Below are 23,976 nucleotides of genomic sequence, written 5' to 3'. Positions count from 1 at the left end.
TCAAACCCGGTTCCCCAGATTACGAATAAAAATAAAGAGTGGAAACTTTTGTTTGCATAGTTTGGAGATCACATCTTGCTGCCTTCACCATTTTAGTATTCTGTGAAATTTGATTATGGACTTCCAAATTACTTCCTTGAATTATTTGCTGATGTGATATGGAAGTTATTCACAGCTTTGATATATCAAAGCATGTCCATAGTATATTTAGATGAGGGAAAACACAGGGATAGCTTAGTTGGTAGAGCATGGGACTTTTAATTTCAGGGTCATGGGTCTGAGTCTAATGTTGAACAAAAGATTCCCGCGTTGCAGGGGGTTGGACTAGATGACCCTCAGGGTCCCTTCCAACTCTACAAATCTATGACCCTGGAGTATTTGTTAAAACCCCATCGTTCTGCCTGGACACTGAGGTCCAGTGCCGAGGGCCTTCTGGTGGTTCCCTCATTGCGAGAAGCAAAGCTATAGGGAACCAGGCAGAGGGCCTTCTTGGCAGTGGCACCTGCCCTGTAGAACACCCTCCCACCAGATGTCAAAGAGAAAAACAACTATTTGACTTTTAATGTGTGATATTTTAATGTATTTTTAATCTTTGTTGGAAGCTGCACAGAGTGGCTGGGGAAACCCAGCCAGATGTGCAGGGTACAAATAATAAATTATTATTGTTGTTGTTGTTTTCATGTATTTGCAGCCAGGGAGAAGTGAAATATATTGTTTGTTATGTACTGTACCACTCCCTGTATACCTCTTCTAGGGAAAACTTTCTCAAAGGAATTATTCAGAAAGTTTAATTTTTGAATAATAGGGAGAAAACGTGTTACTTGCTGATAAGATTTCTGTGTTTGCTCTAGGAGCCCAAAATAGAAAAAAACCCTATTGCAAAACATGGACTAGATGACCCTCGGGGTCCTGCCCAACTATACAATTCTATGATTCTGTGGTGTCCAGTGTATTGGGAACCACTTATGCTAAACTGTACCTCAACCTAATTCTATTTTTTGTGTGTGATGACCAATAGTTTCAATAATCCTCTAATCAACTAAAACACACAGAAATCACCTTCCCCAGATATGTGCTACTTACACAGACATAAGGCTTCACTTTCTTGCAAGGAAACCAGCCAATGTCATTGCTGGATGTGTTCCTTCCCTGAAAACAATGAACGAAAGCAAAGAACTCATGAAAAGTATGGTCGATCTGCAGTTGAACATTTTTGAAAAGAGCTTTAGATGATTGGGGAAAGTTCCAGTGGTTGGCTTTAAGTTGGTTACAAGCATTGACCTGAAATGACCTGGAGGTTTTTTTGCCACAGTTTCCCCTACTTCACAGAGTGCCTCGCAAACTGCTGCCAAAAAAATAGCCCTTGCATCTAAGTGTGCTGTGAACTGGAAGCGAGAAGCCACCAGTTTCAGTCCCAAATTTAGCACATTTAAGCGACTTGGAACTAGCCTACCTCTAGACTGTGAAAAAGAGCAGAGGATCTTCTGGGGGAATAGGTAGCCTGATGATTGCTAAATTAATCATTGGAAATGGTCCATGGACTCCAGAAGACATGCTGCATGGGCCGCAAAGACTCCTACTGCAAGAGTAATGCTGAGCTCTGGGCAGCAATTTGATTGGCAGCAGAACTCCTCCTCTGCTGCTGCCTGTTAGGACAGGGGCCATTTAAAAGGCCACGTCAGTGTGCAAACAAGGCAGATTGAAGGAGTAAGAGGGGGAGGGAAGGAGAAGAGTTCAGCATCCTTTACCTATGTTCCCCCTTGGTTCTTCAAATCACACTGGCAGACTTGCACTTAAAAGATTCAGTGGTTTCTTTATTTGTATTCTGAGAAGGCATGCAATGGGATGCAGGTGGCACTGTGGTCTAAATCACAAAGCCTCTTGGGCTTGCCGAACAGAAGGTCAGTGGTTCAAATCCCTGTGACGGGGTGAGCTCCCATTGTTCGTTTTCAGCTCCTGCCAACCTAGCGGTTCGAAAGCACATCCAAGTGCAAGCAGATAACTAGGTACCGCTCCGGTGGGAAGGTAAACAGCGTTTCCATGCGCTGCTCTGGTTTCGCCAGAAGTGGCTTAGTCATGCTAGCTGCATGACCTGGAAACTGTCTGCGGACAAACGCCAGCTCCCTCAGCCTGTAAAGCGAGATGAGCGCTGCAACCCCAGAGTCGTCCGCGACTGGACTTAACTGTCAGGGGTCCTTTACCTATGCAGTAGTTCATTCATCATCCCAGTTATTCATCACCATGTTATCCTGATGTCACCTCAAGACCGAAGAGCTACTGTTGGACAGCAATGTTGACTATGCCTACCTGCCACCACAGCTGCTCGGCCTCAGCTCTGTTTAGCTCCACAATATCCCCCACGTTGAGCTTCAGTGGTGGACCAAATGCCACAGGAGGTGGAGGAACACCATAATACTCCTGGCAGACCTCCAGTTTGGGCAGCCCTTAAGAGCAAATAAGAAAATTGCAGTGATTAGACGAATCAGTTTCCTTGCATCTTCACACCCCGCCCCCCCATCATTCATCACTGAGGTCCACCACCTCCGAGGGTCTTCTGGTGGTTTCCTCACTGCAAGAAGTGAAGTTACAGGGAACCAGGCAGAGGGCCTTCTCGGTAGTGGCACCCACCCTGTTAAAGAGATGAACTACCCAACTTTGAGAAGACATCTGAAGGCAGCCCTGTATCAGGAAGCTTTTAATGTTTGACGGTTTGTTATGTTTCTATACTCTGCTGGAAGCCGCCCAGAGTGGCTGGGGAAACCCAGCCAGATGGGCTGAGAACGACTAATAAAATTATTATTATTATTATTGCTTTTATTTCAACCACATGGTATGGGAGTGAGCTTTTTAAATAACTAGGAACAACAACACTATGCTGTGACCATGTGATGGGTGGGGCCATGTAGGTGAATGGAAGCAGTAAGTTCTCCAGATGCTCTGCTGCTAGTCTTGCGGGGCTGCCAGCATCAATCCTTCATCGGTCACCTGCCATCATTGGTGTCCTTGCGGAAACATACATAGTGAGCTACCAGGTACCGGTAACTACAACTCACCTAGAGCAGCTTTATCGCTCTCCAGCGTATGTCGATTGGATTTATTCTGCACAGAAAAATGGATTTTGGTTCAGGTAACGGGAATGAGGTGAGAGGTTAACAGGATATAGAAAATTATAATCACCAAGGTACACATCCAGGTTTCTGGAAGGATATATCATATTAAACCTGTATGGCGTATTTTATTCATTATGCACAATGTACACATCTTAAGCTAAAAATTGGTTGACAGTGGATTATGAACCATTTCCACACCATTGGCTGAGTTGCTGTGATGTCACAGAACATTCACAATTATTCACATTCATGAGGAGAAAGTTTCAGCCCATTGCATGCTGACAAACTTCCCTCACAGGGCTCATCCACACTTCCCCTTGTCTTGCCGCTTCTCCCCAGGAAAACCTGCTGGTTACTGTTGAATCGGAACAAACGTCAAATGGTTTTTCTGTAGTTCTCCTGGGAAAAGTGGCAGAGCGAAAGAAAAACAGCCTTGAAAGTATGGGGAAATCTCTTGGACCCCAAATGCTTTCTAGGCATGGAACTAGTGGAAATGTGGACAAGCCCTCAGTAAAGGGTTAGTTTTCAGAAAGTAAAAACTCACACAAAGTATACAGACAGAAGGATCTACATGCTGGTGGATGCAAGCAGAAAGGTTTGGTGCTAAGCAGACTGAGGTTTGGGAAGATGAGTGAGAAGAGGACTTAGGAAGCAGTGGGTTTGAAGAGGTGGGGATGGAGTGGGGGGATGGAAATAGCAGTGGAGGGGAGCAGCAAAAAGACCTGGTGTTGAGAAGTAAAGGAGGCAAGGACTGGAGAAATAAAAGGGGGCCAAGGAGAAAAGGGAGGAGATCTTTTGGGGGTCAGGGCTCTGTGGCTATGGGGACAAAAGCGGCAGCATGCAAACAATTTACAAATGAATTGAACAATCCAGTCAAATTGATAACTGCTTGTCTCTAACTGAGCGATGAATAGGAAAGAACACACCACCATCTATATTTTATAATTCATATCCACATTAACCAAATTTTGTTCTAAAATTCCAGTTCTTTCAATTTCTATGTATTATTTGCTGTGCATGCCTGCACTTAATCTGGCTCTTTTGGGAGGAAACAAGTGTGGTGTCTTTCAGCCACCAAGTAAAGACAGCTGCCATTGGCTCCTGCTAAAAAAAGCAACCTTTGGGCAGAACCACACAATGCTTGGCAAAAACAGGTTCCTGGGGCTCCATGTTTGTCTTATGAGAGCAAGGGCAAGGGAGGGCTGGCAGGAAGAAGGGGCTGTTTAGCTTCCTCCCTCCTGCCAATTCTTCTCTGCAAAAGCCCTTCCCACTCCTCCAAATCTTGGTCCCAAGGCTAAAAATAGGCCTCTTTTGGGGAGGGGAGGTCTGAGCAGAAAGGCGGAGGGGGAGAACTGTTAGGGTAAGGGTTAAACACCCCTTCCTGCTAGGCTCTCTTGCAGATGTCCTTCCACCCCACCCCGCCTATTATTGCTATTAACTCCAACTTTTTTCTTTTACCTTTTTCATGGTAGATCCAGACTCTGCATTAAACAGAAAATAAGGAAAGATTACAATAGGCATAAAGAGAAGAGCTTAAAATGAAGCACATAACTGTATATTACTACCAACGATAGAAGAGGGATGCGGGTGCCACTGTGGGTTAAACCACAGAGCCGAGGACTTGCTGATCAGAAGGTCAGCGGTTCAAATCCCCGTGACGGGGTGAGCTCCCATTGCTCGGTCCCTGCTCCTGCCAACCTAGCAGTTCGAAAGCACGCTAGTGCAAGTAGATAAATAGGTACCGCTCCGGCGGGAAGGTAAACGGCGTTTCCGTGCGCTGCTCTGGTTCGCCAGAAGCGGCTTAGTCATGCTGGCCACATGACCTGGAAGATGTATGCTGGGTCCCTTGGCCAATAAAGCAAGATGAGCACTGCAACCCCAGAGTCGGCCACAACTGGACCTAATGGTCAGGGGTCCCTTTACTTTTACCTAACCTACTATAGGAACGGAGCTCTGATTCACACACACCCTTTTTAAAATAAGGGGAAACTGTGTATCACCATCTTATTGTTTCCCATTTCATTATCGATAATTATTCTCTGCATTCCCCCTAGCTAGCAGGACCAGTGGTCAGGGATGATGGGAGGTGCAGTCGAGCAACATCTGAGGACCCAGCCCAAGGTTGAGAAAGGCTGCTCTAGAGACTCGTCCACCAATTTAGAGGAGTCTGAAACCTTACCTTTACCTGAGCTGGACTTTCCACACGGTGACACCCGCCCCAGACATTCCTTGTGAGCAGGCGCCCGGCATCTGCTGCAGCGATAGCCCTGATAGAAGGTTCCTCTGTGTGAAGATGGGAAAGATGAGGGAGGGGGCTTATGTATAATAAAGACTTGCTTAGTTGCCTTACATAAATGCTGGGTAGAAGATAAGTCTGGAGATCTACTGGTAGATCAGATCTCTGGGTAATTTGCAGTAGATCAGGTTTTCTGACTCTTAATTGTTCAACAAGAGCATCTACAAAATGACAGCCCCACCCTAAATTATACTGCTGAAATCAGGAGTGCCAGCTTGAATAAAATAGGTGGGGCAGGTAAGCCCTGCCTCGCATAATCAATTCCATGCACACCTTTTGAATGGCAATGTCCATTGATTTTGGGAGGGGCTGGACCCCCCCCCCAATATTTTATTGGGGGGCCAAAGAGAACTCGGCCCCTAGGAGCTGGTTCCTGTGACTACAATGAAGGATGCTTGACGCAATAAGTAAGAGTGGATTTTTCTGCTTGAGAGAACTTTGAGCTCTGTTCAGTTCTAGCACTCCAAAAATATTTCTGGGTCCAAAGTGCCAGTCTCTGACTGGTGGATCTTGGGGCTCTAGAAAAACCAAAGCAGATCTTGCAAGCCTGAGGTCTTACAGGGTTTCCTGCAGCTATGCACTAAAGCTCAGGTGTTGTGGTTCCAAATAATGCCTGATGTGATCCAAATCTCCATGTTCCACAGTGAGACAACTTTTACATGGGCTATCCTGATATTAATAACTCCATTAGCATTTAAAATAGATATACCGGTAGATAAAAATTTTGAATGTTGATATATGTACTGTATTGTATTGTAATGTTGTGTATTGTAATGTAATGTAATGTCATGTATTGTTAGGTATGGTAGATTGTACTGAATGGTGAATTGTTGTGTAAGTTATTGTTGATTGTTAAATAAAGTGTTGTTGTTTTTAAAAAGCATTTAATTTTACTGCTAAAGGTGGGATCATATAAAACTGGCAGCTATATTATTAAGATAGTTGTCCCTTCTACCAGAAAGGAATGCTAGATCAAGCTGTTGGACTATGTGGAAATGGCAAAACTGACTGGAAGACTCAGGAACCAAGAAGACCTAAACTTCAATGAAGAATGGGGAAAATTTATAATTTATCTAGGAGATCACTGTAAAGAGATGAACACACCAGCAGGATTTTAATAACATTTGTAACGTAACGAATATTATGGAAAGGATGGAAAGATACAAAATATGGATTGTGGAAAAATATGCAGTTAAGCGGGTGTACGATAGGACTCATAGAGGGGAAGGTGGGAAGTCCAGAGATTTGAAGAAATCTCTAAATATGGATATGCAATTTGAATTGTTATTTGAAAAACCAAATAAAAATTACTATGCAACAAAAGAGATACTGCATTGGCCCGAATATAAGCTGCACCTTTAAAAGTAATGGGGAGGAAAAGGAAAAAAAGACAATACCCAAGGAGGAGTGGGGGCTGAGGGGGGCCAAGGAGGCAGTGTCTTCACTCCAGCGGCGGCGGCAGTGATGGTAGGCAGCAGTGCTTCTAGAGAAGCCTTTCTCAACCTGTGGGTCCCCAGATGTTGTTGAACTACAATTTCCATCACCCCTAGCTAGCAAGGCCAGAGCTCAGGGATGATGGGAGTTGTAGTCCAACAACATCTGGGGACGCACAGGTTGAGAACCACTGTTCTAGAGGGTCAGCACCACATGGCCCCCCAACAGGATGGGCAGAGAGAGGCGGCTGCTGGTGGGACTTATGCGCCCCTCAGCAGGCTAAAGCCAGGCAGCACCTCGGACTAGCGCCAGTCCCAGCACACCAACTGCATCTCCTGTTCCTCCTCCTTGCAGACCTGCTTACTCTCTCATCCACGCTCCTCCCTCCCTTCCTCCTCCTCGCCGCCTTCTGGCTCCCTCTCAGGGACCCCCTCATCGCGCCGCCATCTTGGAAGCTGGCGCAGCCAAAACCAGCCAACATCTGGGGACAAGTATGCTCCAAGCCAATATTTGTTAGGTCACGAATATAAGCCGCACTTTTCACTGTCAGAATTTGGGGGGGAAGTGTGGCTTATATTTGGGCCAATACGGTGGTTGTCCCTCCTGTATGGCTTGGGTAGAGTGGGATGGGATATGTACCTCAGCAGCATCTGGCAGGCTTTGCAGGAGGTGGTGTCCTCAAAGGAGTACATCTGGAACTCGTGTCTATTTGCTGTAGCATTTTCAGGGTAGATATTGGAGCTGCACCAGAAATTGAGAAACAGGGAGTCAGCAGCTTACAACAATGGTGGCTACATCAAATTCACGGGCTTATGGATTGTTTGTTTGGAGCACACACAGAATAAAGACATCATTGTGTCAAGAACAGGTTGCAGAAAACACCCACAACAAAACACCAGCCTGGATGGGCCCTGGATGTCCATCCCAGCCCTTCAGAAAGATTCAGATTCTTACATCAAATCTGCCAATTTTGCACATTTTTTCTGGTAATATTATGGTCAATATTATGCTGCAGAATCATGGTACTGTCATGGAGATGTTCCAGTGACTAGAATGGATCTGCAGCCGGACTGCAACAGTCTTGGGATTGTAAAGGATAGCATACAACAGGGGCAGGAGTAGAAGAGCAGACCTACAGGGCCATTTCAAATTGTTCCATCCATTTCTTCTTCAATTCCCGCGTCTTAAAGTACAGTTCAAAGCCCGAGGAACCATTAAGCTCGATTAGGACAAACATGTGAGTCCACTGGCAAGAAGAAAGAAAAGGGGAATAACAGATTAGCATAAAATCTTGGCTGGGCTATATTTATTGACATGGACTCCTTTGTTCCCTCTTAGTCCCATTTGGGAAGAATGGGAAGAACAGAGTTCTGTTCTGGGGTGGAGGTGCCTGCTGAATTAAGGCCGCAACTCCCATTCCCTTCTCAGCCCCCCCAGCCCAGCCCCCAAATGCATACCCAAACATTACCTTCTTGTTGTCTTTCTCTACAGAAGAGTCATCTCGGATCTGGTAGCTGGACAGATCGACAAATTTCTTCATATCGTATGAATCTCCTTTCCGCTTGCAGATTAGCAGGGCTTTGTCCAGGAGGAAAGCATACCTGCAAGACAGTTTTAACTTGAGACATTCCAACAAGGGTGAGATAAAGGTATCATACCCACTTCTTTTTGTCCCATGTCTAGAAAGGTAAGCTTTCACCTCTTTACAGGTCCACCACATGTGATAAAAATTCCCTTCCTTTTCTTTACATTTCCAACACTCTTTATTTCTTGTCCTATACATTTTAGCAAGTTTGGTTGGTGTTGAATACCACCTATACATCATTTACGAGGAAATGATATATAACGAGTTGAAGAAAATGTATAAAAATACTTTTCTTAAAAAACTGGAAGCCTTTTTACTAGGAATAGTGGGGGATGAAATACCAAAGGGAGATAAAAAATTATTTATGTATGCAACAACTGCAGCAAGAATTGTTTTAGCCCAAAAAGGGAAACAAAAAGAAATACCAACAAAAGAAGAGTGGCAGATGAAGATGATGGACTTTGCAGAATTGGCGAAACTGTCGGGGAAAATTAGAAACCAGCACGATCAAGAATTCCAAAAAGACTGGAGTAAATTTATACAATATCTGAAGGACTATTGTAAGGAATTAACAACACTAGCAGGATTGTAAGAGGACTTATAATGATAATTGTTTTTACCTTTCTATATTTATTTAAAAATTGTGACCTTCAGAATGAGTGTAGTGTAAACTGGAAAATGTATGTGGGAGGGAGGGGAGTTGATAAACTCTTGAGAGCAAAAGAAGTTAAATGTACAATAATGATGTGTTTAAATATTATAAAATGTAAACTTTAATTAATTAATTTTTTTGAAAAGAAAGCACAGGTCGAATAGGTTTCCTACTTGTTCCATGCTTTCTAGGCAAGGGGGCCGAGTGGTTTTACATTTGCCCTGCCACTTTCCCCAGGAAAATACCCACTGTTTACTTCTGAATTAGAACAAACCTCAATCTGCAAAAAAACCCCACCCAATTTCCTTTTGTTCTGATTCAGTGGTAAACAGTGAATTTTCCCTGGAGGAAAGTGGTGCAACAAGAGAAAATGTGGAAGAGCCTATAAAAAGCATGCATTTTATAATCTTATTATGCAGTCTCCTGCACTGAATGCAGTTAACAAACAACCTTGCTTTGTTTAGGCTTCCCTTGGTAATATTTTTGGGTGCTATCCAAAGCTGCAGTTTTCTCTACGAGGGAAACCTCTGGCTCTACTGTGCACTGAATGTCGTCTCTGCTTGAGCACTTAAGAGTGGGATGCCACCGATAAATCTGCCATTGAAAACCACAAATGAGATGAACTATTATAATTATGGGTGAACGCAGACATGCATCTCGGTGCATGCTGAAGCTGGACGTAGCTCACACGAGGAAACAGCAGCAGACAGTGAATGTGAAAGTAGTTGCAAAAACCAAACCATGTACAATGAGGGAGTTTGTGGGCCAAGAAAATATTGGGTTGCTTCAACAAAGGGCTTATCCACACTTAATTTTCCTCCACACTTACCAGACAGCCCGTGCTTTATAGTCCTGTGTCTGAGCACTATTTCGTTTGTTCCAGAGCTTTCCTTGCGAAAACCTGCCATTTAACACTGAATTGGAGCAAACAGCAATCCACAGAAAAATCTGAATTGCTGTTTGTTGCGTTTCAGAGCAGGTTTGTTGTGTTTAAAGGGCAGGTTTTCATGGGGAAAGCTGTGGGGTGAAAAAAAGATCTTGAAGTTTGCTGGGGTCTTATCCAAACACTTAATATTGTCTTTTCTTCAGTGCTGACACCCTATTTAAAACCTGTGCTGTGTTATGAAAATCCTGGGCCCCACACTAGGCAAACCAAGAAGTGTCTAACTGATAAATTCCTAGGGAAATATTAGCAGACTACACCAGAGCCATATCATGAAAAAAAAGCATCAACCCAAGGCCAGGACCTTGCTGGCCTGTTTGATAATCTGGCCCTGTTCAGAACAGCCTCTGTTTCCACTGCTGGAAAATAAATAACCAAACCAAGTACAGGGCCAAGTGTGGATACTCATTAAACTTTTCCATGGACCACCTGAATGAAGCTCATAGACAACCAGTGTCCAACAGACCAGAGTTTGAGAACCTCCTCTCTAAAGGATGTGCATGCCATCACCTGTCTATTTTTGAGCGCTTCTCCCCGCTGATGATCTTGAGCTCCCCGTCAATCTTCGGCCTCCCAAAGTGAGCCAGGGATTGTGTCTAGGGAGAAGGAGAATGTGTTCCTTACAAGAGATCGACAGGCTGCATTCAGAAGATGCTTATTCAGGATTGGACCAAACTGTTATCTTCCCCCACCCTTGCCAGGCAGCTTTGACAGGTGTATGGAGCCATCAAGTGAACTATTTTCGCCTGCATGGTTTGAAACTAAACCATGTGGGCAAAGTCACAACCTGCACAGCACGTGTCTTGCCAAGCCCAGAGCATAGCACTCCACAAGAGCCAACCATCAGCTCATCAGCTGATCCTTGAAGCTTGGAAAATCCCATGCAAGCACTTTGCAAGACCTGATGATCCTCCAAAGACAGATGCTGGATATGGATATGGATATGGATATGGAAGGCAGTTCCTTTAAGAATTGTATGCCTTCATATTAAGGGAAGCTTTTACAACCTTTTGTTCAGACAGTAGTTCATTTCAAAACTATATACCGTATTTTTCGCTCCATGGAGCGCACCGGACCATAGGGCGCACCTATGCTCTCCAGGCTTCAATGAAAGCCTGCATTCGCTCCATAGGACGCACACACATTTCCCCTTCATTTTTGGAGGGGGAAAAGTGCGTCCTATAGAGTGAAAAATACAGTATGTCCCTGATAAGATTACAAATTTTGGAGATGGTAGGAGCGTAAGAGAAGACATATTACATATTTTTTGGGTGGGGGGAGAGTTCTGGAAGCAAACAGGGAGGCTGGGGCATTAGCAGGAATAATTTTTTATTTGTTTACTTAAAGCTGTTAGAATGGCAGCTTTGCAAAAGTGGGAACAAAAGGAATTCCAATAATCAAGATAAGAATGGGATATGATTGTTGATAGTATTCTTTCTCTTTCTTTTATCCTTTTTTATTAAATCTAATTTATTTGTAACTGAAAATCAACAAAGTTGTGATGGCCTGGGATTCCGATTTGGAGGATGAAACAGAGGAATCCCAGCCTGCACAGGAGTCCCCGCCTCCAGGGCCGGCTGAACTGGGGCAAGGCCTAGAGGCTGAAGAGCCTGCACCTGTGGCAGTGCAGCAGGAGCTGGGCCCAGGTGAAGTCCTCCTGGCCCCAGAGGGGCCTGATGACTCAATGGCCACAGGTGAGCCTCCTCCAGGGCCCAGTAACCCTTCGGCCTCTCCCGATCTGCAGAGGCTTAGGGCAGAGAGGCGAAGGGAACTAGTTGCCCCCAGGAGGAGTGCTCGCCTTAAGGCCAGAGGAGGCGGGGCTCCTGGGGGCCGGGACCGCCCCTGGCCTTAGAAGAGGATAAAAGCCCAGTCAGCCCGGCCCCAGGTTGCGGGAGCAACGTCGTTGTTGGCTTCGGACCTTCCTGTGATCCTGATCCTTGCTCGGCCTCCTGTTCCTGACTAACCGGTACTCCTGTTCCCTGATCGGCTTCCTGTTCCTGACTATCCAGTACTCCTGTTCCCTGCTCGGCCTCCTGTTCCCGACCATCCGGTGTTCCTGTTACCTGCTCAGCCTTCTGTTCCAGCGTTCCTGTTCCCCGCCCGTCTCTCTGCATCGGACCTCGCCCCGCTTCGTGTGGACTCTGCTACACTCACGGTACCTTACCCCCGGGACCAGCACAGTTTGCTCCCGCCACACCCGCACTCCCCCTTCGTAGGGGTGCGTTCGGGAAGAGCCAGAGGCCATGGAGGACCAGGCGGCTGCACTGGTGACTTTGGCCCAGGAGAACCAGGCCTTAACTCACACCGTGCAGCAGCTCAGTGACGCGGTCGTGGCACTCCAGCAACGCTTAGAAGCCCTACCGGCTCCTGGGGCCGACGCCCCGACTCCTGGCAAGTACCCAGTGGCTTTGCCTGAGAAATTTGATGGAGCCCCGGCCAGCTTTCCTATGTTCCTGGCCCAGGCCAAGCTATATATTCAGGGGCGAGCCCGGAACTTTCCTGACGACCGCACCAAGGTGCACTTTTTGATTAGTTTGTTAAAGGACCAGGCGGCCAAGTGGGCGTTGCCGCTACTCAGGCAAGACTCCACCTTGCTGGCAGACTATACGGGGTTTTGCAATCGTTTGGAGGCCGCGTTCGGCAACCCCCAGAAAGGGAGTCAAGCCAACCGGGCGATTCGGCGGTTGAGACAGGGCAAGTCCACGGTGGCCGCATACACCACAGAATTCCGGCTGCTGGCACAGGACTTGACCTGGAACGACTCGGCTCTCCGGGACCAGTATCTCGAGGGGCTTTCAGATGAGATACTGGACCAGCTGGCCACGATGGAACGCCCCACCACGCTAGACACCCTTATCCAATGGAGTCTACAGATTGACGATCGGCTAGAGGACCGGCGTCAGGCTCGGGACCGCCGGCACCTCCAGTTCTTGGCCCCAGTGTCGACCAGCAGCCCCACGGGTCCAGCTAAGTCATTGGAGGAACCTATGCAGCTTGGGGCAGTGCGGCCACGCCTCTCCCCCGCAGAGAAGTCGCGGCGTCGGGAGGGGAATCTTTGTCTCTATTGTGGCGGAAGCGGACACTATGCAAGGTCCTGTCCTGAGAAACGCCAGCCGCAGGGAAACCACCAAACCCCAGTAGCTGATGGCCCTGGCTACCGGGGGTCCCAAACAGCACAGAATGGGGCCGCACCAATTGAATTACAACACCTTATGGTTCCGGTACATCTATACCCTCCAGGAGGGCCATGGATTCTTACCCATGCGCTCTTATATGGACGCTGCTTTTGCTGCCCAGCATCGGGTGCCACTGCGGAACAAGCCAGAACCGGTGCAGGTGGAGGCAATCGACGGCCGGCCCCTGCGTTCGGGTGCCGTCACTCAGGAGACCCAGCCCCTGGTCCTGTGCCTCCAGCAGCACCGTGAGATGCGAACTCTGGATATTGCCTCCATGCCCCGGTTCCCCCTGGTGCTTGGGATGGACTGGCTGGAGGCTCACAATGTGCGGATTGACTGGGTCAAACGGACTGTACACTTCCCAGACCCCAGTTCTCCGGCTGAGACTGAGATGCTAGCAGCTGCGCCCACTGAGGAGGTTGCTGCAACGCTCCCCGCTGAATACCGGGACTATCACGACGTGTTTGAGGAACGGGGGGCAGACCAGCTGCCGCCGCATCGGTCCTTTGACTGTGGCATAGACCTCCAGCCCGGAGCGCCTCTACCGGTGAGTCGCTTATACTCGTTAACCGAGCCAGAGCGCGAGGCTTTACAGGACTTCTTGCGCAAGAACCTGGAGCGTGGGTTCATTAGGCCTTCTACCTCGCCCACTGCTGCGCCAGTGCTCTTTGTTAAAAAGAAATGTGGGGAGCTCCGCCTTTGCCATGATTACCGGGCCCTGAACAAAATCACCATCCCGGACCGGTACCCTTTGCCCCTTATTTCGGAGTTACTGGAGCGGGTGCAAGGGGCGCAGGTGTTCACCAAGCTAGACCTCCGGGGTGCCTACAATTTGATTCGGATCCGTGCCGGGGATGAGTGGAAGACCGCATTTGGGACCCGGTACGGACAGTTCGAATACCTGGTTATGCCCTTTGGTTTGTGCAACGCGCCTGCTGTGTTCCAACGGTACATCAACCACGTGTTCCAGGACTTGCTAGACAAGTATGTGGTGGTGTACTTGGATGACATTCTGGTTTACTCCCGTGACCCGGCGTGCCACGAAGGCCATGTCCGGACCGTGCTGCAGCGCTTGCGCGAGCATCGTCTGTATGCAAAGCTCAGCAAGTGCGAGTTTCATCAGCGGTCAGTGGACTTCCTGGGTCACCGACTCTCACCAGGTGGGGTGCAGATGGATCCTGGGAAGGTGGCAGCGGTTCGAGAATGGGCGGCACCTCGGAACCGCAAGGACCTACAGCGTTTCCTGGGGTTCGCCAACTATTACCGAACCTTCATTGCGGACTATGCTCACCGCACCACCCCGTTGACCCGACTACTGCGCCCCAAGACGCCGTTTTCCTGGGACAAGGAGGCGGAGGAGGCGTTTCAAGGGTTGAAGGCCTGTTTCCAGAGAGCGCCAATCTTGCAACATCCGGATCCTTCTCGACCCTTTGTGGTAGAGACTGACGCCTCCAGTACGGCTCTCGGTGCCGTCTTGTCTCAGCAGCACGGACCGGAAGCGCCACTTTTACCCTGCGCCTTCTATTCCCGCCAGCTCCTCCCAGCGGAGCGTAACTATACTGTGTGGGAGCGGGAACTACTGGCCATCAAGGTAGCCTTTGAGGTCTGGCGCCACCATCTTGAGGGGGCACGACATCCGGTGGAGGTGAGAACCGACCACCGGAACCTGGAGTACCTCCAGACCACCCGCAAGCTGAACCAAAGACAGATCCGGTGGGCGTTGTTCTTTTCCCGGTTCCAGTTTCGGATCCGCTACATCCCTAGCTCTCAGAATCAGAAGGCGGATGCTCTGTCCCGGAAACCTGAAGACAACGCAGACACGGTACAGCAAGCAGAACCCACCACGATTCTACCTCCGGCTGCATTCCTGGCCACCCAGGAGGCACAGCCACTGCAGGTTCGGGTGCGGGAACAACAGCGGGTCGACGCTTGGGCCCAGGATCGTCTCCGGGAGCTGGCTGAAGGGTCCAGTCCACAATATCCGGGGCTGGTCCTGCATCAGGGCCTGCTGCTGCACCACGGTCGTCTGTACGTCCCGCCAGGGCCACTACGGCTGGAGGTTCTCCGGATGGCCCATGATGCCCCAGCAGCGGGGCACTTTGGACGGTATCGGACCACCCATTTGGTCAGTCGGGAGTTTTGGTGGCCCCGCCTGAAGGCTGACGTGGCTCGCTACGTTGCTGGTTGTGATGTCTGCCGTCGCGCCAAGGGTCCTACCGGGCGACCCCCCGGCCTACTTCAGCCATTGCCAGTTCCACCGCGCCCTTGGCACACGGTTTCGTTGGACTTTATAGTGGAATTACCCTCGTCTCGTGGCTGTACCTGCCTTCTGGTTTTCTCCGACCATTTCACCAAGATGGTACACTGCGCTCCCTGTCCATCTGTACCCACAGCCAAGGAAACTGCGCAGCTGTACCTTCAGCATGTCTTCCGCCTGCATGGACTACCTGAGCGCGTGGTGTCCGACCGGGGCGTTCAGTTCACATCCCGGTTCTGGCGAGCATTACACCAGACCCTCGGGACAGAGGTCTGCCTCTCGTCAGCCTACCACCCACAGACCGATGGCCAGACGGAACGGGCGAACGCGGTGCTAGAGCAGTACCTCCGGTGTTACTGCAGCTACCAGCAGGATGACTGGGTCGACCACCTGGCATTGGCGGAGTTTGCCTATAACAACGTGGTGAATGCGTCCACCCAGCAGACCCCGTTCCAGGCCAGCTATGGTTATCATCCACGGCTGTTTCCAGAGGTGCTGCCGGCATCCGCGGTCCCGGCAGTGACGGAGTGGCTTCAGGAGCTCCAGTCCCAGCAACAGCTTTTGGTGGAGCAACTGCACCAGGCCAAGGAAGCGTACAAAGCCCAGGCCGACCGCCACCGCCAGGTGGGGCCGGAACTTCGCGTCGGTGACCTGGTTTGGCTCTCCACTCGCCATCTCCACCCCTCTCGACCTTCGCGGAAGTTGGACGCCCGCTTCACCGGCCCGTTCCCTATCGTGGACCAAGTCTCTCCTGTGGCATTCCGTCTCCGGTTACCCGCAACCCTGAAGGTTCACCCGGTCTTCCACAGGTCCCTTTTGAGTCCTGTGGCCCCACCCGACGAGTTCCACCCGAACCGTCCCCAACCGCAGCCAGTGTTGGTTCGGGGAGAGCCTGAGTACGAGGTGGAACGCATCCTGGACTCCCGATACCGCAGGGGAAAGCTACAGTATCTCATTGACTGGAAGGGGTACGGACCGGAGGACCGTTCCTGGGAACCAGCAGCCAACGTCCACGCACCTGCCTGCCTCCGAGAGTTCCATGCGACGTACCCCGGCAAGCCGGGTCCGGACCCTCGGTTGAGGGGGGGGGCCTGGGAGGGGGGATGGTGTGATGGCCTGGGATTCCGATTTGGAGGATGAAACAGAGGAATCCCAGCCTGCACAGGAGTCCCCGCCTCCAGGGCCGGCTGAACTGGGGCAAGGCCTAGAGGCTGAAGAGCCTGCACCTGTGGCAGTGCAGCAGGAGCTGGGCCCAGGTGAAGTCCTCCTGGCCCCAGAGGGGCCTGATGACTCAATAGCCACAGGTGAGCCTCCTCCAGGGCCCAGTAACCCTTCGGCCTCTCCCGATCTGCAGAGGCTTAGGGCAGAGAGGCGAAGGGAACTAGTTGCCCCCAGGAGGAGTGCTCGCCTTAAGGCCAGAGGAGGCGGGGCTCCTGGGGGCCGGGACCGCCCCTGGCCTTAGAAGAGGATAAAAGCCCAGTCAGCCCGGCCCCAGGTTGCGGGAGCAACGTCGTTGTTGGCTTCGGACCTTCCTGTGATCCTGATCCTTGCTCGGCCTCCTGTTCCTGACTAACCGGTACTCCTGTTCCCTGATCGGCTTCCTGTTCCTGACTATCCAGTACTCCTGTTCCCTGCTCGGCCTCCTGTTCCCGACCATCCGGTGTTCCTGTTACCTGCTCAGCCTTCTGTTCCAGCGTTCCTGTTCCCCGCCCGTCTCTCTGCATCGGACCTCGCCCCGCTTCGTGTGGACTCTGCTACACTCACGGTACCTTACCCCCGGGACCAGCACAAAAGTACAAATTTATATTTTTCAATGGATAGGAAGATACATGCTGGAGTCGAAATACCTTATAAAAAACAAGAGAAGGTAGGCAAAATCTCTTGCCGCAACACTCACCAAGTTCTCAATGGAGAGCTGGAAATTAGTGATTTGTTTCAGTGTTTCATTGTCCCTCTTGACTTCATTCACACATTGAGCCAGATCCTAAAGCAGGAAATAATGAGATCCGTTATTCGAAAAGAAATGATCGGTTGGCGTACTTGCCAAAGATCAAAGAGGTAAGTGAGAGTTAAACAACAACAACAATGCAACAAACCCCTTTTGGCAATGTTCTGAGGAGTCGTACCTTTCATCATAGTTTTATTCTTGTAAGCACTCACAACTCTGTAAGGTAGGCCTGTGTTCATACAAATGGTTTGGCGCAGGGCAGGAGGTAAACTGGAATCTATCGGTAGGTCTCTGGAAGATTTTAGTCAATTGCCAAGAATTTCCGACTTCCGCTTGTTTCACAATAGCAAATGGCACACACCCTTTGGAAATGTGACAACTGAATTTAAGAAAGCTTGCGGAAACTATGAATGGAACCTCGTGTAGAAAGATTGTAAGCTCTTCTCAGTTTCCCATGTTCTTTCACACTAAGGGCTTATCTGGAATTCCTCTTGTCCCACTGCTTTCCCTTGGGGAAAATCACTGTTCAATCAGCATTCAATCGGAGCAAACAGCAGGTTGAGTTTTCCCTGCATTGCCATTTGTTCCAATTGATCACTAAAGAGCAGGTTTTCCCTTGGAAAGGAGTGGGGTAGGGGAAAACAGCTCGGATCTGTACTGAGAAAGTGTGGGTCAAACGGAAAACTGATGAGACCTGTTCTTTCTAGGCATGGCAGAAGCAGAAGTGTGGATGAACCCTAAATGTATGTCTGTAGTTGGTGGCTCTTGGGACTCTGGTAAAACAGAAGGTAGATCCCAGACTCACAATCCTGAATTCTGTCCTCCACTAATTTTAGTATTTTGAATAAATCAGGAACCCCTGTCAAGATTTTCCAGTTGGTTGGAACCCGCAGACAAGTCTACATTGGGGCTGAAAACCTAAGCACATTTACCTGGGAGTAAGTCCCATTGTATTCCATGGGTCTAACATGCAAGTAAGCAAGCTTTTGGAGATTAAAATATACAGTAAATGAGAACATACACAGAAAGAAGCAAGATGTCTGTTGTGGTGGCGCCACTTTGCAGCAGGTAGGCCACACCTGCAGGTTGCTGCCATCACCATCCCAAGGTTCCCTCACCCGTCCTACTCCCTCATTCCAGCGCCACTGCAATTCTTCCCCCTCATGTGCATCAATGACTGGAAGAGCTCCAAGAAATAAAAGTATGCTGGGGTAATTTATATTGCATTGTAATTTATAGAGGTACTCTGTATACAGGTTTAATGGTAAGGCTATTGGGTTAGGGCCTGGAAGACCCGGATTCAAAACTTTACTCAGCCATGAAGCTAACTATATGACACTGGGGTAATTGCTATAATCCCCCCCCCAATTTTTTATTGAGTTTTGTGCAAATACAAACAAGACTAGACATAACAAACAAATCTACAGAAAACAAAGAAACAAAGCAAAGAAAAAACAACAAAAAAACCAAAAATAAAATCATGAACAAAAATGAAATGAAATTAACTATACAATACTACTCCAAAGCATCAATTCTCAAAGTACCGTATTTTTTGCTCTATAAGACTCACTTTTTCCCTCCTAAAAAGTAAGGGGAAATGTGTATGCGTCTTATGGAGCGAATGCAGGCTGCACAGCTATCTCAGAAGCCAGAACAGCAAGAGGGATTGCTGCTTTCAGCAATCCCTCTTGCTGTTCTGGCTTCTGAGATTCAGAATATTTTTTTTCTTGTTTTCCTCCTCCAAAAACTATGTGCGTCTTATTGTCTGGTGCGTCTTATAGAGCGAAAAATACAGTACTTTCCCTTTTGGAATAGATCTCTTTTGTTATTCTGTTTATTTTTGACTTCCATCTACTTCACCACGATTCATTCTATCTATCTGATACGGTTTCTTCCTGTATTTCAATTCATGTCCTCATCTTGGTATAAGGAAACATTTTTTCTATTTACGGATTTATTCTAGCCCCAACCAAATTTTGCTTGTTGAGCCTTGTCACATTCCCACTCCTTTTGGACTACATCGATTGGTTTATTCCTTAATGATTCGGTCATTTTTGCAAGTTCCAAATACTCGTTTAACTTTAATTCCCATTCTTCTCTAGTAGGGATCTGTTCACTTTTCCAGCACTTGGCTACCATTACTGCGTATAGAAATAATATTGTTCTTTCTTTTGGGATATCGGTGGTTAAAATCCCAAGAAGGAATGCTTCTGGATTTTTGGGAAATGTGAATTTTAATAGTTTTTTCATTTCTTCGTTGATTGTGCCCCAGACTTTTTAAATTCCTGGGCACAACCACCACATATGAAAGAAGGTTCCCACTTGTGATTTACATCTCCAACATTTGTTATTGTGGCTTTTGTTGATTTTAGTGAGTGATGTATGCTGCCTGCAGTCTTCTGTCCATTTACATGAGAGTAAGTTGCACTGAGAACCTCCCTTAATTGAACTGGGAAACAAGCCGCAGAGTGGTTGACTTAGTACTACAACAACATTACACGGGAAGAGTTTGGGAAGCCAGGCACCCCACATGTGACCCCCTAGGTGCCCCACCAGGTCTAGGTTCCACCATATTCTGTTGCTTGCTATACACCAGAATAAGAGATGGAATAAGAGACCTGCACTAGTACATGCTTTGTATGCAGATAAAATAAAATAAAATAAAAATACTCGGCTTTAATGCTCAACATTTCAAATTCTATCTCAAGCATCAGGGCTGAGAAAGATTCTCTCCTAGAATTCAGATTATGGCCATGGGAGTCCCTGAAGTCCCACCCAGCTGATTTGCCAAAACCACTCCCCCACCCAACTGACAGATACACAAGCAAATATCCTCAGGTGGCCTAGATGGGTGTACAGCCTCCCTTTGTCACGGGACCCCAGAAATTCTAAGGCTGCAAACACGATACATTCCCTAGAATCTGCCTAGCCCTAGAATATGTCTCACCCGCATAGCATCTAGCGCAAGCCGCAGATTCTCCTTTTCTGTTGGGTCCACTGTGTATTTGGTCAGCTCCTGGCGGGAGGGAGGAGGCAGAGAAAAATGAGCAAACTTCTGCATTTGGGAGATAAAATAGCCAAAGTAATCTTCACTACGTGCTAACATTCATATGTCAGCATCATTACTGAGAGCTGAAACCGATACTTTTTGCCAGTAAAGAGTTGCTGAGTCCAGTGCAGAATTTCGAATTACATCAGCACAAAGAGGAAACTCACGTTCCAGGAAGCTCACTTTTCCTACGGCAGGAGCTTATAAATAGGAGTCCCAGAGATGGGGATGTCTTGCCTAAACAAACAAACAATAGGGTTCTTGGCTCCCAGCTTGCCTTCTTTCACTCACTATGCTTTAAACACCTTCCTGATATAGAGGCAGAAAGAACCCTAGAATTGGCTCACTCTAACTGGAATTTATCCAGCATGAGCTTGGTCAAAATGAACGGAGGCTGCACAGAAGCAACATTCCCCTTCCTTTTCCTTCTCCCTGGCGTTACATAATCTGATCAATGTTTGTTACCTGCAGAAGCAGATGATATTTCAGGACCCGCTGCATGGGTACCATGAGGAGGTCTCGCAGGCTGAACCGCCCATTATTGGCTCGTTGCGAACATTCCTAAAAGGCAGAAAATTGGAGCAAAGTTCTAGAAAAACAGCACTGTTCGTAACGCTTGCTTTGTTCACATATATACAAGCAGACTATTGGAAATAAGGAGATTCCTAAAAACTGGGATTGATTCATCCTACACCGAATGCCCAGAGGGTGAGTTATGTGCCTCTGAAAGTGGGATCCCAGGTTCAGCTATGGTAAATCTAGCTCTCTCCTATATATATATATATATATATATATATATATATATATATATATAAATTTTATGTTTTACAATTTAGAATATTCATTTAGACAACCTTAAAATATCAATGACTTCCCTTCTTCTCTTTCCGTGCTTCATTTTGCATAGCATAAATCCCTGCATATTTTATATAAACTAAACCATTCAGTATTCCATTGTTACTTCCATCAAAACTTATTGACACTGTTGAATTTATCATAATGCTGCCAATGTTTTCAAGTGTACACAATTACCCCCCATATATTCAATGAACATTTTCCAATCTTCTTCAAACAAATTTTCTTCTTGTTCTCTTATTCTGTAAGTTAGATCGGCAAGCTGCACATATTCCAACAGTTTGAGTTGCCATTCTTCTTTGGTTGGGACCTCACTCATTTCCCATTTTGGGGCTAACAAAAAACAGGCCGCCGTAGCGGCGTACATAAATAACCTTTTTTGACACCTGAGAATTTCCATCTCTCTCTTTCACATTCAAACTGCTGAATGTGACTTAGGGCTCATCCACACTTATGCTTGCCCGTAGAAAGCAGGAGTCCGAGAGGTTTTTGGCTTGTCCCATTGCATTCCCCAGGAAAACCCACTCTTTAGCACCGAATTGGAACACATGTACATCTGCAAAAAACCCCAGGGGAAAGAGGCAGGACAAACTGAAGTGTAGACAAGCCCTAAGCAATTTCCTTGCCCCTTTCCACTCAAAAGTGTTATCTGAAGGGATAACAGTGGTACCTCGGGTTACATACGCTTCAGGTTACACACTCTGCTAACCCAGAAATAGTGCTTCAGGTTAAGAACTTTGCTTCAGGATGAGAACAGAAATCTTGCTCTGGCGGCGTGGCAGCAGCAGGAGGCCCCATTAGCTAAAGTGGTGCTTCAGGTTAAGAACAGTTTCAGGTTAAGAACGGACCTCCGGAACGAATTAAGTACTTAACCTGAGGTACCACTGTACTTCACTGTCAATGTCCATTTAATTTTTTGTTGTTATTAAATCCTGGCCGATCTGCTACTAGAGTGAACGGAGGATTCTGAGAAAGATGGGAACAGAGCGGAAATGGCTTTTCTGTCCCGGAGTGGAAAACCATGCAACTGGTATTCACTGTTGTTGCTTCAGTCCACGAACAGTCATAACAGATCACTTCCCCCTCCTGGCCCTTATTAGCATTGTGTTTCCTTTACACTGAAATGAGTGGGGTGGAATAATGAACTGAAAACGTAATTCACATAAATTACGGGAGTCTCAATTTTGTCACAGTGGACAGTGGGATGTACAATGTAGTTTTGGCAGAAGATGAGGGGAGGCAGGGCAGAAACTGCACTGAGTGTGACAAACATGGGGTGGAACAGAAAAGGATGCCTTCTTAACATCTGTACTCACTTGCAGGCCTTTTCTTTAGCAAGGGGTCAACAGCCAGCATCCGTAACAAGCCACTGATTTTAGGAGGTCTGCTTTTCAGTTCAATAGGTTAAATGTGGCTTACAAAGAATGGTCTAGAGCCCAGCTTCCAGTTTGCTACCATAGCAAATCAAATGTTAAAACGTAGATATTGTCATTGCATAATACTTTTGTTTTCATCCATTGCAGAGCTAGGAGCACCTAGAACTACTGAAACCAATGGGCTTAGGTGTACTTAACCAGGGGCACCGACTGTGGCCCCAGGCTGCACCATGATGACATGGTCATGCCGTGACATCATCATGATGTCACGTTGCGACATCGTCATGATGTCATGTTGCGACACCATGATGGCACCAGAAGTCAGGTTCTGAGGTCTTGCAAGGCTTTGGACAGCATCTCTGAGGACTCAGACATCACTTCCGGTGCTTTGTGAGGCACCGGAAGTTGAGGCGGGGGCACTGCAATGTGGGTGCTGAGCACCCACAACGAAATTTTTATGGGTGCCCGGGCCCCCCTATAGTTGGTGCCCCTGGGAGACTTCCGGTCGGTGCCAGCGCTTAATGGCGGTCCTACCTCCGAGCTCCGGAGAAGGACTGCTTCGCAAGTTCGGGTCTTACCCGCTACGGCAAGCGGGGGACCCCTAAAATCCCAGGCGCTGAAGCCTGAGAACAAGGAGACTCGGTGGGCACCTTTGCGCCCCCCGGTACCGTGAAAGAGCCTTTTTAAAGGCTACGGATCGACATCGGGAGTGAGCGCGGTGCTGAGAGTCGCTACCCAGCCTGCGAAGTGAAGCCGCGTCGCCATAAGCGGAGAGCGCCGATTCCTTCCTGAAAAGAAAATTTGGACTGAATCCCCGTGAGTAAGAGCTGAAATATAATCGGGACCCTTTAAATTTTAAAAATTGGGCTAAAAACGGGGGAGATCTAAACAAAGGAAGTCTGCCTCCCCCCGACTGCATGAAAGTGAAAGCAACGGAGCTTTAAACCTGCATCCGTTTAAACCTGCTCTTTGATCAGCTTAACCGGACATTTAGACCCTTTGATCTCCCCTCTAGCTAGCAGGGCAGAGGGGAGGTGAATTTGAACAATAACTGCATGATCTGTTGGAAGTAAAAAAACCTCTGCTGTCTCATCTATTTGAAAACGAAACGGTCTGCCTTTGTACCACATTGAACTGACTTTTCCCTGTGAAGTGATACCTTGATACAAAGTTTCCACAGTGCCTGACTACTGGACAATATAAGAAGAAGTAGCATAAATTGGGCAACTGTGGCAAACTGTGGCAATCTGAAGTAACAAGTTTTTAGTAATACTGACTTTGACTGTGTTAACCTC

The 23,976-nt window shown here is 47.8% G+C and overlaps 1 protein-coding gene across 8 annotated transcripts in view; it reads right to left on the bottom strand.

The window, feature by feature from the left end:
• VAV1 (vav guanine nucleotide exchange factor 1) overlaps positions 1-23,976 on the bottom strand; it is an 89,918-nt gene that overhangs the window by 12,790 nt on the left and 53,152 nt on the right. For 6 of the 8 annotated variants that reach the window (XR_014520779.1, XM_083482963.1, XM_083482959.1 and 3 more), the window contains 12 exons: positions 20,916-21,011; positions 20,349-20,417; positions 17,351-17,437; positions 10,531-10,616; positions 8,309-8,441; positions 7,977-8,086; positions 7,480-7,581; positions 5,290-5,393; positions 4,569-4,591; positions 3,054-3,099; positions 2,308-2,444; positions 1,084-1,149 (listed from right to left, as the gene is read on the bottom strand). Coding sequence is in view for 7 of the 8 variants with exons in the window: in XM_083482963.1 (XP_083339089.1) it covers positions 1,084-1,149; positions 2,308-2,444; positions 3,054-3,099; positions 4,569-4,591; positions 5,290-5,393; positions 7,480-7,581; positions 7,977-8,086; positions 8,309-8,441; positions 10,531-10,616; positions 17,351-17,437; positions 20,349-20,417; positions 20,916-21,011 (1,059 nt within the window). In the remaining variant the exon portion in view is untranslated. The remainder of the gene's footprint in view (positions 1-1,083; positions 1,150-2,307; positions 2,445-3,053; positions 3,100-4,568; positions 4,592-5,289; positions 5,394-7,479; positions 7,582-7,976; positions 8,087-8,308; positions 8,442-10,530; positions 10,617-17,350; positions 17,438-20,348; positions 20,418-20,915; positions 21,012-23,976) is intronic. The other 2 variants (XM_083482958.1, XM_083482960.1) reach the window with 1 other exon arrangement.

The sequence above is a fragment of the Podarcis liolepis genome (genome assembly GCF_965112155.1).
Source record: "Podarcis liolepis genome assembly, chromosome: 17".
NCBI classification, from domain to species: Eukaryota; Metazoa; Chordata; class Lepidosauria; order Squamata; family Lacertidae; genus Podarcis; species Podarcis liolepis.
Note: the sequence above shows the minus strand (reverse complement) of the source record. Positions and strands in the feature narration are given on the sequence as shown.